The sequence below is a fragment of the Vanderwaltozyma polyspora genome, genomic scaffold (assembly GCF_000150035.1).
Source record: "Vanderwaltozyma polyspora DSM 70294 KpolScaffold1076 genomic scaffold, whole genome shotgun sequence".
NCBI classification, from domain to species: Eukaryota; Fungi; Ascomycota; class Saccharomycetes; order Saccharomycetales; family Saccharomycetaceae; genus Vanderwaltozyma; species Vanderwaltozyma polyspora.
The window spans coordinates 11852-27398 of NW_001834564.1; the positions used below are offsets into that span (position 1 = coordinate 11852).

Consider the following 15547-nt stretch of genomic DNA (forward strand, 5'->3'; position numbering starts at 1 on the left):
GTCATGAGCTCCACTGATTAATCTCTTTTGTTTACTGTCGTCTGGAGAAATATTGTTCCTTTTCTGCTAGTTTATATTTTTGTATCTCTTTCAATTACATAGAGCAATATTGACCTTTAATACGTGCATCACCTTATATTCCTGTTCACTGTTTTATCTTGCTGCCGTACTTTATGTACGCTTTTAGCACCTTCCTCTCTCTAGATTCTTATGGAATTTCTTCAACTGTTGAATTCTACTCTGTCTAATTCTGATACTCCACTGAATTTTTAATTTTTTTATTGCTAATTTTAATATAGCACCCTGCTTGGGTCTTCAAATTCGGTTTTTGGATCAACCAGAGTTTTACAAACTGGATCTTGTATTTTTAAATTTCAGTTTGAGATCAGGAATTCATTTTGGAATTTTAGCATTACAGAAGAAGGTTTTTCTAATATTACGTCATGTATAATTAAGGTAGACCTTCAGTTTAAAAAGCCAATTCTACAAGAGAAGTTTACATCCGAAAAACTGGGACAGATGACAACTGAAAAATTTCGATTTCGACGAATTGATAAATCTAACTTATTTAAAGAATCATAATAAAATCATTTATATTTTTAAAAGATCGGGTCTTTCAATTGAGGAAGAAAATGTAGATACAAGCTCTGAACAGCAGACTGGAGCATGGAAACTTGGATTTATTGACCCAAACTTATTATCTTCAAAGCATTATTCAGAATTAACCATAGATCCTCCAGGAAAATATAAAGATATGAAATTGGTGGACAGTCGAATAAATACATATTTAATTTCATCAGATGCGCCATTATATCCTTTAACCATTCATTTGAAATACAAACAAAAGTTTCAAGAAAATAAAGCAGCGATTAAAGTAGTGAAAGCACTATTGGAAAATGTATCTGAGATTTCATTAGCAAATTCTCCTGGCATTTTTTTCGATCAATACTCAATTAAATTCTTCCAATGATCCTAATTCTAAGTTCTCCTTTGATATTAAAAATATCCAATATTCTTTAAAATTATCCATTGGGTACCATTGATCTCGGAATATATCAAAATTAATTTCGTTTGTATTATTAAATAACTAATAGCTTTAAAATTTATATAAAGTTTAACACCTTCAAAATGTACCTACTTAATTTCAGAAGTAAATACAAATAAGGTATCTTCTACACAAATTTAGGCATATTTACGGATTCTTAACAACTTCCTTTATTAGTGTTGTTTTACTCATAGATAGAAATGGATAATAAAAAATGATACACAATATGTCCTATTAACATACATATTACTATTTGATCTATAATAAACTATATTTACCCATTAAAACGGTTTTAAGTCCAGGTTATAAACCTGGAATATGCTGGTTAGTTCCATTATTATCGGGACTATTCTCATGTCCCATAACCCCAGAGTGAGGATTATTAATAGTAGCTAATGTGTTATTATTATTAGAGTTAATATTGTTTGAATTATTTTCTTTGCTGGGAATTGGAACAACATGATCTTTATTTACTGTTATAGGAGTGCTAGTTGACTCTACTAACGGTGTTATACTGTTGTTAGAACCGAAATTATTATCATTAGATGGATTAGTAACCACCGTCGGTTTTGTTACACTAGTCTGGGTCATTGCTGTTTCCTTGAAGGATGATACAGAACTGGTTGATCCAAATGTAGTCTTATGAAATGGAGAATTCGTATCCACTGGAGATGAGATAAACCCAGATGAAAGAGTAGTTTTTGAAAACATTGGGTCATGTTGTATGCTTGTGTTATTTGTCAATTGTGGCTTCGTAGATAACAAAGTTTGCTGTTCATCTGTTTTTCTTTGTTCCTCTAACTTTTTTTGCTCTTCTAACTTCTTCTGTTCTGCTAATTTCTTCTTTTCTTCTTTTACTTTCTTTCTTCTCTCTCTATCTTCTTGCTGCTTTTTACGCTTTGCTCTCATCATCTTTAATTCTGGTACAAAGATATTACGAAGTTCTGTTTCAATATTAGCGACACACCTAGAACATATTAGCATTACAGACTCTTCGATAGGTTTTCTTTTATCAATTGGTCTAAATTGTGTTGTTTCATCAGCATTAGGTGATTGAAGACGAGTTGACCTTCTGCCCCCACCTTGATGACTCAGTGTTACAGTGCCAAAGTCTCTCTGGGTAAACATGCTAAATACCTTATTTTTTGGAGTGTTTGCTAGAGAAATTAATTCTATTAATTTAGGATCTTGACATTCCCAATGCTGCCACTTAGAACATGCGTCACAACATAAGATGGGGTAATTCATTATATTAGCATCTATATCGTCAGGGGTATTGATAATTTTTTGTTCACCAGAGTTATCCTCATTACTTTGCTTATTTTTGTCAAGCAAATGACAGTTTTCACATTCAAATACCCAAGATTTATCATCAACTTTTTCGTTCACTGTTGAAACACCATGATTTGCAACATCGTCAATTTCCTCTTGAGTAATGCAATAGTCGTCAGGGATATCTCTCACGACTACATTATTTTCATGAGTATCGGTATTTGGTGGCGGCAAAGCAGTTATTCTCTTTGTAAAATTCGGACCATTATTGATGACAGCTAGATCATTGCTGTTTAATAACTCATTTTCATCAACTGCAGTTTGTGGTTTGTTTTCATCAGTTGGATTCTCCTTAGTACGATTTTTTAATTTTTCTGCCCTTAAATCTTGTTCATATAAGGTCCAAAGTTCATTCCATAGAATGTCCTTTATTTTTTTAGTATTTTTAACAACGTTCTTATGCTTGGATTTCAAGAAATTTTCCCTTTCATCTAACTTATCATACCATTGATTTTCAACATCCTTCTTTTTGGTTTCCTCCTCTCTAGCAACCAATCTCGATGATCTTTTTCTTCTTGTTAGCAATTCAGCCATTGATCTTTCTTTCTCTCTGTGAATCAACGTTTTTCTAGTGTAGATTAAATGTTCTGCAAAAGGTTGGATGAACTGTAATAAGAATTTTAATAATTCATCATTCTGGCAATTTTTTATGTACTCGATATAGGTCAGCCAATCGTATGTTAACGAGTTGTATTTTATCTTGAATGAGTTGATGTAATCATCTATTTCGTTTGAGTACTCAAGATGAACCACTTCAATTGAAGAATTTTCTTCATCTTCATAGGTGATTGTACAATTCTCTAATTTTATCGGGATATTCAACTGTATATCTTTGTCATTGGTTAATTCTTTTTCTATTATGACACCTATGTTAGGAAGTATAAATAATGATTTCTTGTTATCCAATACAAATTCAGGGTACTCAAACAGTATCAATGCGTTTTCATTACCAATATAATTCTTAAAAACGAGACTTTTTCTTTCGATTATTTTGATTATCTGATAAAATATATCAAACTTCTCTGCTATGCTTAATTCATTAAAGTTTATATTTTTCTCCTCTAATCCCAAGTTATGGTTAATAATTACGTCCCAATCAGAAAGCTGTACAGATTTATTATTAGATATCTGTCTTAGTAATCTGACTCTCACTTTTTTATAAATAGATGAATCTTCCAATTCATCTTCTTCGTATACTTCATTATCACTTATTAAATCTTGCAAAAATAACAATTCATCAAATTTAATATCTTTCCACATAACGCTCAGTTTAGAATTGTCTGAAGTTTCATGATTTGATGTAGTGTATGATTCGCAGACATTATAAAGCCATGCAATAACATATTGGAATGTCCATGTTTTTACTATTTCATGATACCATTCAAGAGAATCCAATTTAGTTAACAAATTGGTTGGTTCAGGAATTTTTGCCAATTGAGTTAATATGTCCTCAGAGACATATTCCTCCCATTTAAAATCCGAATGCTGTTGAGTCTCTTCTTCTTCCACTACTTCAGCTCTTGATCTCTTCCCCCTTCTTGGTCTTGCCATATTGAACTTTTCCCAAGGTTAATCTTGGATTAATGTTCAAAATTCTTCTTGCAATGAAGATATATATTTGAAATATATACAAAGAAATTTAAAGGGAACCCTACAATAACCGAGTTTTCTATCAAACAAATTTCAAATGAATTCCTTCGTTGAATTTTGAAACGTTTCTGGATCTTCTAGAGACAGAAATTGATGGCAACACAATTTTCACAAATGGTGTTTATATCGAAATTTTAACCAATACAGTTAACAATGTAATCAGATATATCTAGATTTGATTGATTATAATTAACTGAAATAACCGTTACGGTTAATAAAATTTACTTTGATCAATCATTTCATTCCATAAGTTTAATTCATCGCTTTAGAACGATAAATTTAAATCACGGGTTCGTGTCATGTGATTTATGTATTTGTATGTTTGGTAACGTGACTACAAACACCGGGTAATGTTGTATATCAATACGATGTGAAGAGACGGCCTTCACATAAAAGAGAGTCTCAGCGGTAAACAAAAATACAGTTGAACTAGCTGTATTGGATATATATATATATAGACACACTCAACCAATACTCATTACAAAATGAATCTCACTTCTGTTCACGAAATTTAATAATTTCTTTAATTTAACGATTAAAAGATTATACTTTTTACTAAACATTAAAAAGGAATTAAGATTCTTATATAACCCAATCTTCGATTATTAAAAGTCTTCTTAAATACAAAAGGCAAAGACCAATAGCCACAAATTTAAATTTTTACCACTGACATATTGGAAGAGAATAAGAATCTATAAACAAAAACCCAAGAGATAAATGTAAATTGACCAGTGTTAATTAGGTATTAAATTATATATGTATGTATGTATTTTGATGCTAACTCTGTCGTGTATGACTGTGTGTGTATCTATATGCTTTAATCTGTTTCAATATTATGGTAGAACTGATTATAATTATCTTTTCAATGGATTGTAATCATCTTCTTCCTCTTCGTCATCTTGGTCTTCCTTTTGGCGTCTATTTCTCTCCTTTCTTGGTTTTTTCTTAGCATTGCCGTCATCTTCTTTGATAGAGCTACTACGTTTCAATTTTTTCATTGGAGGTTCTTCTATATTATAAGGATCATCTTCTTTATCTGATTCCTCCTCCTCTTCTTCCTCTTCATTATCACTTCCATGAATAATCCTACTACGTCTTTTATGATAGTTTTCGTTCTCAATAATTGCTTTATTTTCAACAAGACCTCTTTCATCTCTGAAATCTCTTGCTTTTCCTCTGTATTTAATGACGTTTCCTAATATGCTACAACCTTGTCTATCTTTCAATTTGGCCCTATGTAATTCAAAACATCTATTTGTTAAAAGGTCAAATGCGCCCGCAAATGCCTTCTTGATATCTCTTATATTGAAGGAACCTCTGCTGATATTATTTGTTGCATCACCTGGATCCTGAATGGCCAATTGGAATGTAGATTTTATTGGATGTAATTCTTTCCAATTACTCTTTGGTAAGTAAGTAGCTTTACCATTCATTACACTTAATGCCACATGATCATAACCAAAATTTTTACCATATAATTCAAAAAAATCTATTAATAATACACCAAGATTTTCTATTGGATTAATCTCATTAGCGAGAATTCTTGGATGCAAATGCAAAAACGAGTAAACAAGACAGATGATTGAGAAACCACCAAGACCACCGGTATGAACTTTATTTAGTCGTCTAGCTTGCAGAAATTGCTTTACAATAAGTACCAGCTCTCTTAAACCATTAGTGCTATCTAACCAACCTCTAATTAATTTTGCCGCTTCTAAACCGTTAGTTCTTTCAAATGATACGTCGACGTGAATTTTTGATAAAGGCTCTACAAATTTGATGATTGGTACTCTGGCCTTTGCAATTATTTCAATATCTTCCGCTAATCCTTCCTTCTTAAGATGACTAGCTAACGAATATAAACAATTTCTCGATTGTTTGTCACCAGCTTTACTATTCACAACACAATCAATATCTGAACCAGGTAGGTATAAATCAGTAGCATAGGACCCAAATACATGTAAGTTCGCATCAGGCCAATGGTGCTGTACTGCATCACGAAGTTTGCCAATAGTTTGGTTACGTAATTCAATTTCTTTCCGATTTGGTGAAATATAAGATACAAAATCTCTAATCTCTAACGTTAACCAGTCTGCAATTTCTTTCTGTTTAGAATGATCACGGTTTATAGTCCAAGGAAAATCCATATTCAATATATTTGCATCTTCATCCTTTGATTCCTTTTCATTAATGTCGTCATTTTCCTTTTCATCTTCTGATGAATCAGAGAATGCAATAAAATCATTATTTGTGTCTATATCACTGCGCAGTTTAGGAACTTTATTATCACCATTATTACTCTCAGCACTAGAGTCAGAAATCGTCAGAGGGTTACCTATATGTCCATCATAATCATCATAATCATCATTCTCCTCACTAACATTATCATTGATGATAACTATATCTTTATTCTTTTCAGTAGTCGACATCGAATTAGTTTCTCCCCCAACGATGAATAGAACCTTTGCTAAAAAAACACAAAAATTGTATTATAAGATATACTTGTATGTATAAATATAAATAGTTCTATTCGATATTGGTATAGTTACCTTTTAATTCAATGATAAATATAAAATTATTTTGTTAATATATAGATGTCTAGCTAACTAACTTTTAGCTCTTCTAATGTGCAATTGAGGTTTATATTCATCAAATTTTGATAAAAAAAGTTCCGTTGATAATGATACATGTTTTTCTTAATTGACAGTAAATGAATTACTGGCTGGCGGTTGGCAAATGGTGACGCTAGTATTGTCAACCTCAAATATACAAAGATCATAAGTTTAGCGCTACTTTAGAATACTTGGCAATACACTAATCAAGTGAGACCTTATTTGTCCGATGTACTATTGACTCTTCAGGAATTGAACAAAAAATAAAAATAAAAATAAAAATTTGCCCATTGGAAAAGTGATAATATAAGAAACACTTTATTTTTAGTTTAGAAATATTAATTGGATAAAGCTTCTTCGATAGAAGCTCTAATATGACATTTGTTTTATAATTAAAACATTTTTGTGTTTATTTTTGTCTCTTCGTTCCTGAATGAATTTTCTTTCTATACAAGAACTGAGAATGCATGTTTTCATCTTAGGATATCTGGAATATTTGCCGAATGGAATATCCAACCAATTGGTCTTTTTTGATTTTTATTTCTATCGACATATCTATAATCTTCCAAAATTTTTATAATGTAATCGAGACTGTATCCGCGATTCAAACCTGTTTCTATTGCTTTGTAGAGTACTTTACGTCTTGAAAATCTTTTATTCACAGCAGGGTCTCGTCTCCACCCAGTTTGATATATAGATTCCAATTCTCTTATTGATGGTTGGCCATTGATACCTTCTGTATATTCTTTCCATAAATCCATCACTGAATGTGGTGATTTTAGAAATTGGAAATCGCCAACATACACATTTTTCTTTTTCTTCCTGCCAGATTTTGATTTAAAAATATCGTCATCTTCATTGTTTGGGGTACCAGTACCACTTATTTCATTATCATCCTGATTTTCATTTGTATCACTAATTCCTTCATTTCGTGTTTCGTCATTATTGTTATTGCCCGTATTATTCCCAGAATCGTTTTTCCCTAGTTGTAACATTGCCAACCCATCTTTCGTTACAGAAGGTGAATTTGTAGATGTACTTGAAATTGATTTCGCAAGTGAACTTGCGTCTACCGATGGGACAATGGTGGGATTACCTTGGACAATTGATGAAGACAATGTTGTTGAAGTTGTATTTGTACCGTTTTTAACTGTTGATGACGAGTTCCCTAATACACTATTTGATACATCAGTGAAATGAATATCATTATCATGATTGTCTGTGAATTGTGGAGCAATTGATGAATTTTTATTATCTTGGCGACCGATATGAATTGGTAATGAACCAGTTGACTCGGATTGCTGTAGAATGGAATTTACATTAATTCTGTTATCATTTAAATCATGATGAGATGCATTGATAGCATCGGTTGAAGATGTGTTGGTTTGATTTGGTCCCACTAAACTTGACGTATTCATTAGCTGAGTAGCTTGAGTTAAATCTGTAACTGCATTTTCACTCATTGATGAATCATTATTAGCAGTGCCATTAGAACTTGTGATTGTTGTTGGTGCGGTTGTGTTTAGTCCTGTTGTTGGCACAGTGGAAGAAGAGGAAGACGATGATATTGTCGTTGTTCTTGCCGTTGTAGTTCTTGTTGGTAAAGATTGTAAAATATGTAAATTAGTTCTTTGATCTGGATTTGAATTATTTATACTTTCATTATTTGGTTTTGAAATTGAAATTGAATTTTGATTTGAAACGTTCTTCATTGAGGAGTAAGAAGGAACTCTATGTTCTGTGTTTATTGTATTTGCAACTGAAATTGAAGTTGCTGAGATACCATGTAAAGTTGAAGATAATTTTTCTCTTGTGATTTCGGTGTGCCTGAATTGATCATTGAGCAAAGTGGAAATAACTGCATTCAAATCGACAATTTGCTGTTGTTGAGTAGATATCACCAAATCATATTTTTTAAAATGTTGATCTAGAGCACCACTTAAAGTCAGCAACATTTTTTCAAACATTGAAATCTGTCGCTCTAGATCACTTACTCTTTTATCCAATTGAGTATCATCAGACATCGTAATAATGTGTCAAATTCTAATTATCTAGGATTGAAATTTGGAAGGGAAGAGGAATGAGAGGAGTAACTTTGATCTTCTATATGCAGAGATAATAAATAACAATGGTAACAACAACAAATAAAAATTGTGTCTGTGAATTTATGGATGCAAAATAAGTATCTAAATAAACATGCAAGTATACATATGTAATTTGTGTGCTAAATAAATAAATATATTCTTATATTCATTTATATATGTGAGCACTAGATGTCGTTGATCTGGATGCAAAAAAAAAATTATCGACGAAGTCTATCAACCATATAATAAAATCTTTATATTGAACAATAATATAACATGAAATAAGTTAATTCCAAATATAAATTTAACGTTATTCCTTAAATCGATAAATCAAAAATTTCAAAGCTAAGGTGTAGTGAAACCAAAGAAGAATGGGTAAAAACAGGCTTCCAATTGTTTGTCATTTCAGTGAAAAATTCAAGAAAGGATAGATACATCTCGAAAGAGAGAGAGAGAATTGTTCATGTGTGGAAGAGAAAGGAAGAGAAGAGGGAAATGAGGTAAAGGAGAGTTAAGTTAAGAGTATATATTGGTAATGTAGGTAATTGAGTGGATGATGCAGGTAGTGTGTGATGGGTTAGATCAAAGGAACAAAGAAAGAAATACATTTACGTAGTTATTACAATTGGATCAATCGATCAAATAGCAAATATGATCCACGATGACATCGTTAAAGTTTTTAACGAACCTATATTGAATAGTAAAAATACCAATAACAATAACAATAGTAGTTATAATTATAATATATTGGATATAGATCAAACCACAAGTAATTAGCGGTGTTCAGTTACGTCGTTTGTACCAAAGAATAATGGTTTCTGTCAGTTTGTTAGTTGCCTAACTGTTATGATATGATAGGATTTGGTTTGATTTAATATGATTTGATTTGATATGATATAGTATCAGTAAAGTATATAATGTAGTGCTTATAGTTGTCGTAATCAAATACTAAACAAGTATTACAAGGCCTTCTTTCTTGTGCGAATAGGCAGCGAATGTCAATAGTAAAAAGTAGACGCAAAGGAATGACTGGAATGGGATAGCAAGAGCTTGATTCTAGAAGAGGGACGGAAATGTAGGTGAAACTTTTAATGTATGGAACTTCGTGTTATAGTTGGTTACATAATTGAGGGGAGGTATGGAGGGATGTGNAGGGCCGAGACCCAGATCGAGAGAGATTNGGAGACAAAGAAGAAGAAGTAGCACGATNGTGGGCAGGAAAGAGGTAGGGTAATGTTGTATCATGATCTGTATGCGATAAGAATAGGTCGACATATTTAAGGGTTATCAATTAAACTTAGTTGCTATAAATAGTTTAATCAATGTTATATTGTTGGATTTCGTCCTTATCGGTTAGATGTTTCATGTTTCTTGATATACCTTCCAACAGATATTTCTGTTTCCTATTTTTTGATTTGGTCATCTGACCTTGGATTCGATAGTGGCACGTAGCTATATGCAGTCGGGAATTATCGTTCGCTCCAGTGACGCACAATAAAACTAAGTGTTTTATTTTATTCTGTTGTTCTTACTGTTAGATATTCTTGAAACTTGTAAATAAAGTTCATAATATGAGGGGGGGGACGCGAAATTGATAGGTCTTGGGGCCAGCCATCTAGCCAGCTAATTAATTGGCCAGACTGCTACCATTAGAAAAAATTATATATAGACTAATTAGATGACGTTTACAGTAAAAGAAAAAGAGTAAAAGAGGAACGAGCTGAGAGTGATAGCGCTGCTGTCTAATATCACGAGTGACTATTTATAACATCCGTACATTCTATGGTGTTTGGGTGTATTTTCTAAACTATTTTTCCTTGTTGGTGTCCGTCAGTTTTTCGGCTTCTTTTATTATTTTCATTATTGAAACCAAATTTCAAAAGTAACCGACAAAACAAACTGCCATCGATAAAACAAAGTTGGATTTCTTCGCTGGTTTGGAATCGGTTCGTCTTTCTGTTTTTATCGTCATTGTTTTGTTCTTGTTGCGCGTACTTGTCGTTTTCCAACTGGGTTGAGTTGGTTTGGTTTGGTTTGGTTTGGTTTGATTTGGTTTGGTTGGTTCCCTTCCAAAGACTTTCTGATCTGCTTGTTCTCTTCTGTTCAGACTGACAAAATGCAAACCCAACACTAGTCTATCCTCACTAGGTCTAGCAAGAAGAGCGTCTCCTACTAAGTTCAATTTCTCTGTTGCTCCTACCACCACCTCCCCCACTAAACTCCAACTTCTCTTCTACACTTCTTTTCCCACTCTCGAAAGGAATACTCTCATTCTCTCTAATTTCTTCAACATCACTCAACTTTTCACAGCTCAGTGAAACTTTTCACCAATTCTCATCACCAACATTATTGCCATCACCGACTTCATCATCAACATCATCATCATCATCATCATCCCAGTACCATTGCTACTATCATCACCACCATCAATACAATTTCTACCAGTTTACCACCAACCAAACTTGCAGTAACCCACCTACTTTGTATGTAATTTCTTTAATTCAATTTATTCTGCTATCATGCTATTACCTATCAATCATGTCCACTCTATGTTGCCATCATTTCATTACCTAGTTCCCAATAATCTTTAGTTTATATCGATTGTATTTTATCAACTTCTATATATTAAAGGCTACCCTAGCTTTGTTACTTTATATACCAACTATATACTAATACTCCAGTTACAAGAAAAACCATCAAAGCTAAAAATGCCAGGTGTTTCAGTCAGGTATGTACATTAGAATATTATTGATATCAAAACTGTTTATTTTCGATTTAGCACAAGAAATTAGAAACGAATTGGAATCATATATATATATATATATATATATGTATTTGTATGACTATCTGTGGAATATTAGAACAGCGAATTCACTCAATATACAAGATACGCAAACTTCATAACTAATACAGTCGATTTCAAATCATGAAAAATATATAAACAGGAATATGGTTAGTGGAAGCAAGGATAATGATAAACACGATTAAATGAACAAACAAAAAGTTAATATTATAACGGAACAATTATCTTTGGATTTCTTTAATAGCCAACTATAATTCGAAACTCCAATGAAATCATCAAAAGTTAGACATTCTTACTAAAAATATCCATGCATATTTAAAAGTTTCAATTTCTTATAACTATATCAGCGATATTCCTAAATTGCATTTTTTACTAACAAATAATTTTAAATCTATTTTATTTATACAGAGACGTTGCTGCTCAAGATTTCATCAACGCTTACGCCACTTTCTTGCAAAGACAAGGTAAGTTGGAAGTTCCAGGTTACGTTGACATCGTCAAGACCTCTTCTGGTAACGAAATGCCACCACAAGACTCTGAAGGTTGGTTCTACAAGCGTGCCGCTTCTGTCGCTAGACACATCTACTTGAGAAAAGAAGTCGGTGTCGGTAAGTTGAACAAATTGTACGGTGGTGCCAAGAGCAGAGGTGTTAGACCATTCAAGCACATTGATGCTTCCGGTTCTATCAACAGAAGAGTCTTGCAAGCTTTGGAAAAGATCGGTGTTGTCGAAATCTCTCCAAAGGGTGGTAGAAGAATCTCTGAAAATGGTCAAAGAGATTTGGATCGTATCGCCGCTCAAACTTTGGAAGAAGATGAATAAACTGTTTATCTTTAAATTTTCATTAGAATAATTTATATGTACATTTTATAGTCTACTCCCATTTACCATTTAATTTAAAAGAATTAAAATAATTTAGATATACTCAATTTTAGTTTATTCTCTAACAGTAATAATATTAAATAATTTGTTTTTTAAACATTCTTCTATATATATATATATATATATGCATTAAATACTAATAAATTTAATAATAATAATACTAACTGGATTCCGCATTCATGTCTAACCTTTACTTGGAACCCTATGCATCATTTGGGATTTATCAAAGATACTGAAATTTAGTGTTACAAACATGTGCTATTATAGTTTATATATCAATTGCTTAGTACGTATTATTAATATTATGATTATGGCAGTTTTTATTTGTTGATGATGAAATGAAGGAAAGCATTATGGGTATCTTATTTACCTCAATGTAATGACTTTACCTGTTGTATGGATGGTATCCGTGCTTACGTCTACTACCACCACGGCCACCACGGAACCCTCCACTGCTACTACGGTGATCTCTTCTACGGTGACCGTTATTAGATCCACGATAGTAGTCACGATCGTTACGATCACTACGGTCACTGCGGTCACCACGATCATTGCTACGCTCATAATCGTTTGCTGGAGATGCTGGACCCCTTGGGCCCTTTGGCAAGTTTATTGATGAATCAGAACCTTTTTCTTCATCTTTAGATTCTGAAGATTCACCACCGATGGTTTGAACATTACCGCTGGCACCGCCATTATTGGTATCTTGTGGAGTGCCTGTGTTTGAATTGCTGGCGGAACCTGTACCCGCGCCAGCACCAGAAGCACCAGCCATATTACCCATGCCTGGCATCATCATTGACATCTGTTGTTGGAACATTTGAGTATAATCTACACCAGTTTGTTGTTGCATCTGTTGATAATATTGTTGCATTTGTTGATAATAATCAGTCATAGCCTGTTGATTATACATTGGGTTGAATCCAGACATCATTGGGTTTTGATACATCATTGGATTCATATTTTGCATCATCTGCTGTGGTGCTTGTTGTTGAGTTGGTTTCTGATTGGTTCTTGGTTCAGCCCTCTTGATTTCGATTTGCTTACCTTTAAATTCAATGAATTTATTTTGACAAACTCTATCAACAGCATCTGGGGAATCATATGTTACAAAACCGAAACCTCTTGATCTACCAGTGTCCTTGTCCAACATTAGTTGGGCATCAATAATAGTACCATATTGTGCAAAGAAATCTTCAAATTCCTTTGGTCTGACATCAGCACCAATACCACCTACAAAAATCTTACCAGTCTTATCTTGTTCTTCTCTTGGAATAGCTCTTTTTGGATCGATAACTTTACCATCAAGAATATGTTGAGTCTTGACTACTTCATCGACACTTGTAGCATCTTCAAAAGTTAAGAAACCAAAACCTCTTGATCTACCAGTATTATTATCTTTCATAATTTTTAATTCAACAACTTTACCATATTTGTTGAAATAATCACGTAGGGTTTCTTCAGTAGTCTCCCAATTCAAACCACCAATGAACATCTTACAGCTATCTTTTGATAAATCAGCCTTAACAGGTCTTGAAGAATCTGCAGGTTGTTGTAATTGTGACATTGTTTGACGTAATTGTTCCCAAGGTAGACCTCCAGGAGCTGCAACATTTCCTGAAGTAGTTGTGCTTCCACCTGCCATAGAGGCAGAGGCATCTGAAGCGCCAGTTGCTGTTGATACAGCTGCTGCTTCTGATTCAGTAGATTGTGTGTTATTAGTAGTATTATTTAGATCTGTAGAAGTATTATTATTACTATTACTATTTGGAGTAGCTAAGTTATTCAAATTTGAAGATAAAGCTTGTAAAGCAGCCAATTGATCTAACGAAGAAGTAGGTTGTTCTTGTTTATCTTCTGAAGATTCTTTAGTAGCAGCTGGTGCGGTAGTATTAGAATCATTCTTGGTTTCAGCTACAGGTTCGTCACCATAGATATCGTTAAAGTCTTCGTCTTCTGAGTTCATTTTAAATAAACGTTGGAAAGAGTATCTGTATAGTTAGTTAGTTATAAAAACTGAAATAGTTTTAATGACAATAAAAAAATAAAAAAGTAATGATGTAAGTAGTTTAAATACTTTATAATGAATGATAATTGATATAAGGAATTAGGGTCACTTTTGGTTATTATTCCCTCGTTAAGATTTTTAATTCCTTTTTTTAATTTGGGTAGTCTCGATTATCTTATATCTCTGTTTGTTGTCTTTATTTTGTTCAAAAATTTAATTTTTGATTCAAATAGACACTACGAATATATAGGAAGTAATTAGCTTTCTTAAATTGTTTCTACCTTCAATATGGATAGGGCAAAACAATACAAATCGTTGAATATAACTTTATCTATGAAATATATACTTATATTCTTGTAAAATCTAAAACTGTATGGTGTGTATGTTTGATTTCTTTTATCCCTTCTATTCTAATTTTAAATAATGTTAAAATAAAATAAAATAAAATAAAATAAATAATCTAAGTTTAAAGTAAAATAATGAAATATTTGACTATTACAGAATTTCTTTTAATTAATTTCCTCTAATAACCTTGCTTTTCGTATTGATCAAAATATACAAAATATAAAGTACAATTCAATATGTATATATATATACAGATATATATATACAGCTATAACTATTACGATAACTGTTTATTCTATTAAAAAATCAACCAAAATCGAAGTTACTTTTGTATTAAGGAAAGAAAATTGTTAGAAATTATCATTTCCTAAAAAACTGTCCTCCTTTTATAATCGGTCCAAGAAAATTTTTTCTCAATTTCTCTTCCTGCGTCTCGTTACCTAAAGTGGTAACATTATCCCAAAAAGAAACAAAAATGCCAGAAGTTACCCGAACAGGATATACTTGAACTGTCAATTGTATCTCCATTACCTAAAATAGTCTCAAGAGCAGCTTAGATTACCCTGTCTTACATTGTTAGAACTTAGAAACGCCATATATGGCGAATCAGATACCAATTACTGGTTTAAATAATGAAGGCAAATAGCTGTAACTACAATCCATATGTGTGGTTTGTCTCTCTTATTGTGTTTTTTATTTGCTTATATATATTGCTAGAAACGTCACTAAAGAAAAATAGTTTGTGAGAAGGATATCAAACATAAAAAGAAAGATCAACTACAGGT

The 15547-nt window shown here is 32.4% G+C and overlaps 5 protein-coding genes across 5 annotated transcripts; 1 reads left to right on the forward strand and 4 right to left on the reverse strand.

Moving 5' to 3' along the window:
• Positions 1-1348: 1348 nt before the first annotated feature.
• IOC2 (Ioc2p) lies at positions 1349-3928 on the reverse strand (the record flags this gene model as incomplete). Its single annotated transcript, XM_001642609.1, has 1 exon — positions 1349-3928. One exon carries the CDS (start codon positions 3926-3928, stop codon positions 1349-1351), a length of 2580 nt encoding a protein of 859 aa, XP_001642659.1.
• Positions 3929-4881: 953 nt separating this feature from the next.
• Positions 4882-6456, reverse strand: Kpol_1076p8 (uncharacterized protein; the record flags this gene model as incomplete). The annotated part of the gene is made up of 1 exon (XM_001642610.1): positions 4882-6456. The coding sequence occupies one exon, from the start codon at positions 6454-6456 to the stop codon at positions 4882-4884; it is 1575 nt and encodes a 524-aa protein (XP_001642660.1).
• A 656-nt stretch (positions 6457-7112) lies between these two features.
• Positions 7113-8663, reverse strand: MSN1 (Msn1p; the record flags this gene model as incomplete). The annotated part of the gene is made up of 1 exon (XM_001642611.1): positions 7113-8663. The coding sequence occupies one exon, from the start codon at positions 8661-8663 to the stop codon at positions 7113-7115; it is 1551 nt and encodes a 516-aa protein (XP_001642661.1).
• Positions 8664-11431: 2768 nt separating this feature from the next.
• Positions 11432-12349, forward strand: Kpol_1076p10 (40S ribosomal protein eS19; the record flags this gene model as incomplete). The annotated part of the gene is made up of 2 exons (XM_001642612.1): positions 11432-11451; positions 11935-12349. The coding sequence occupies 2 exons, from the start codon at positions 11432-11434 to the stop codon at positions 12347-12349; spliced, it is 435 nt and encodes a 144-aa protein (XP_001642662.1).
• Positions 12350-12794: 445 nt separating this feature from the next.
• Positions 12795-14375, reverse strand: HRP1 (Hrp1p; the record flags this gene model as incomplete). The annotated part of the gene is made up of 1 exon (XM_001642613.1): positions 12795-14375. The coding sequence occupies one exon, from the start codon at positions 14373-14375 to the stop codon at positions 12795-12797; it is 1581 nt and encodes a 526-aa protein (XP_001642663.1).
• Positions 14376-15547: the final 1172 nt, after the last annotated feature.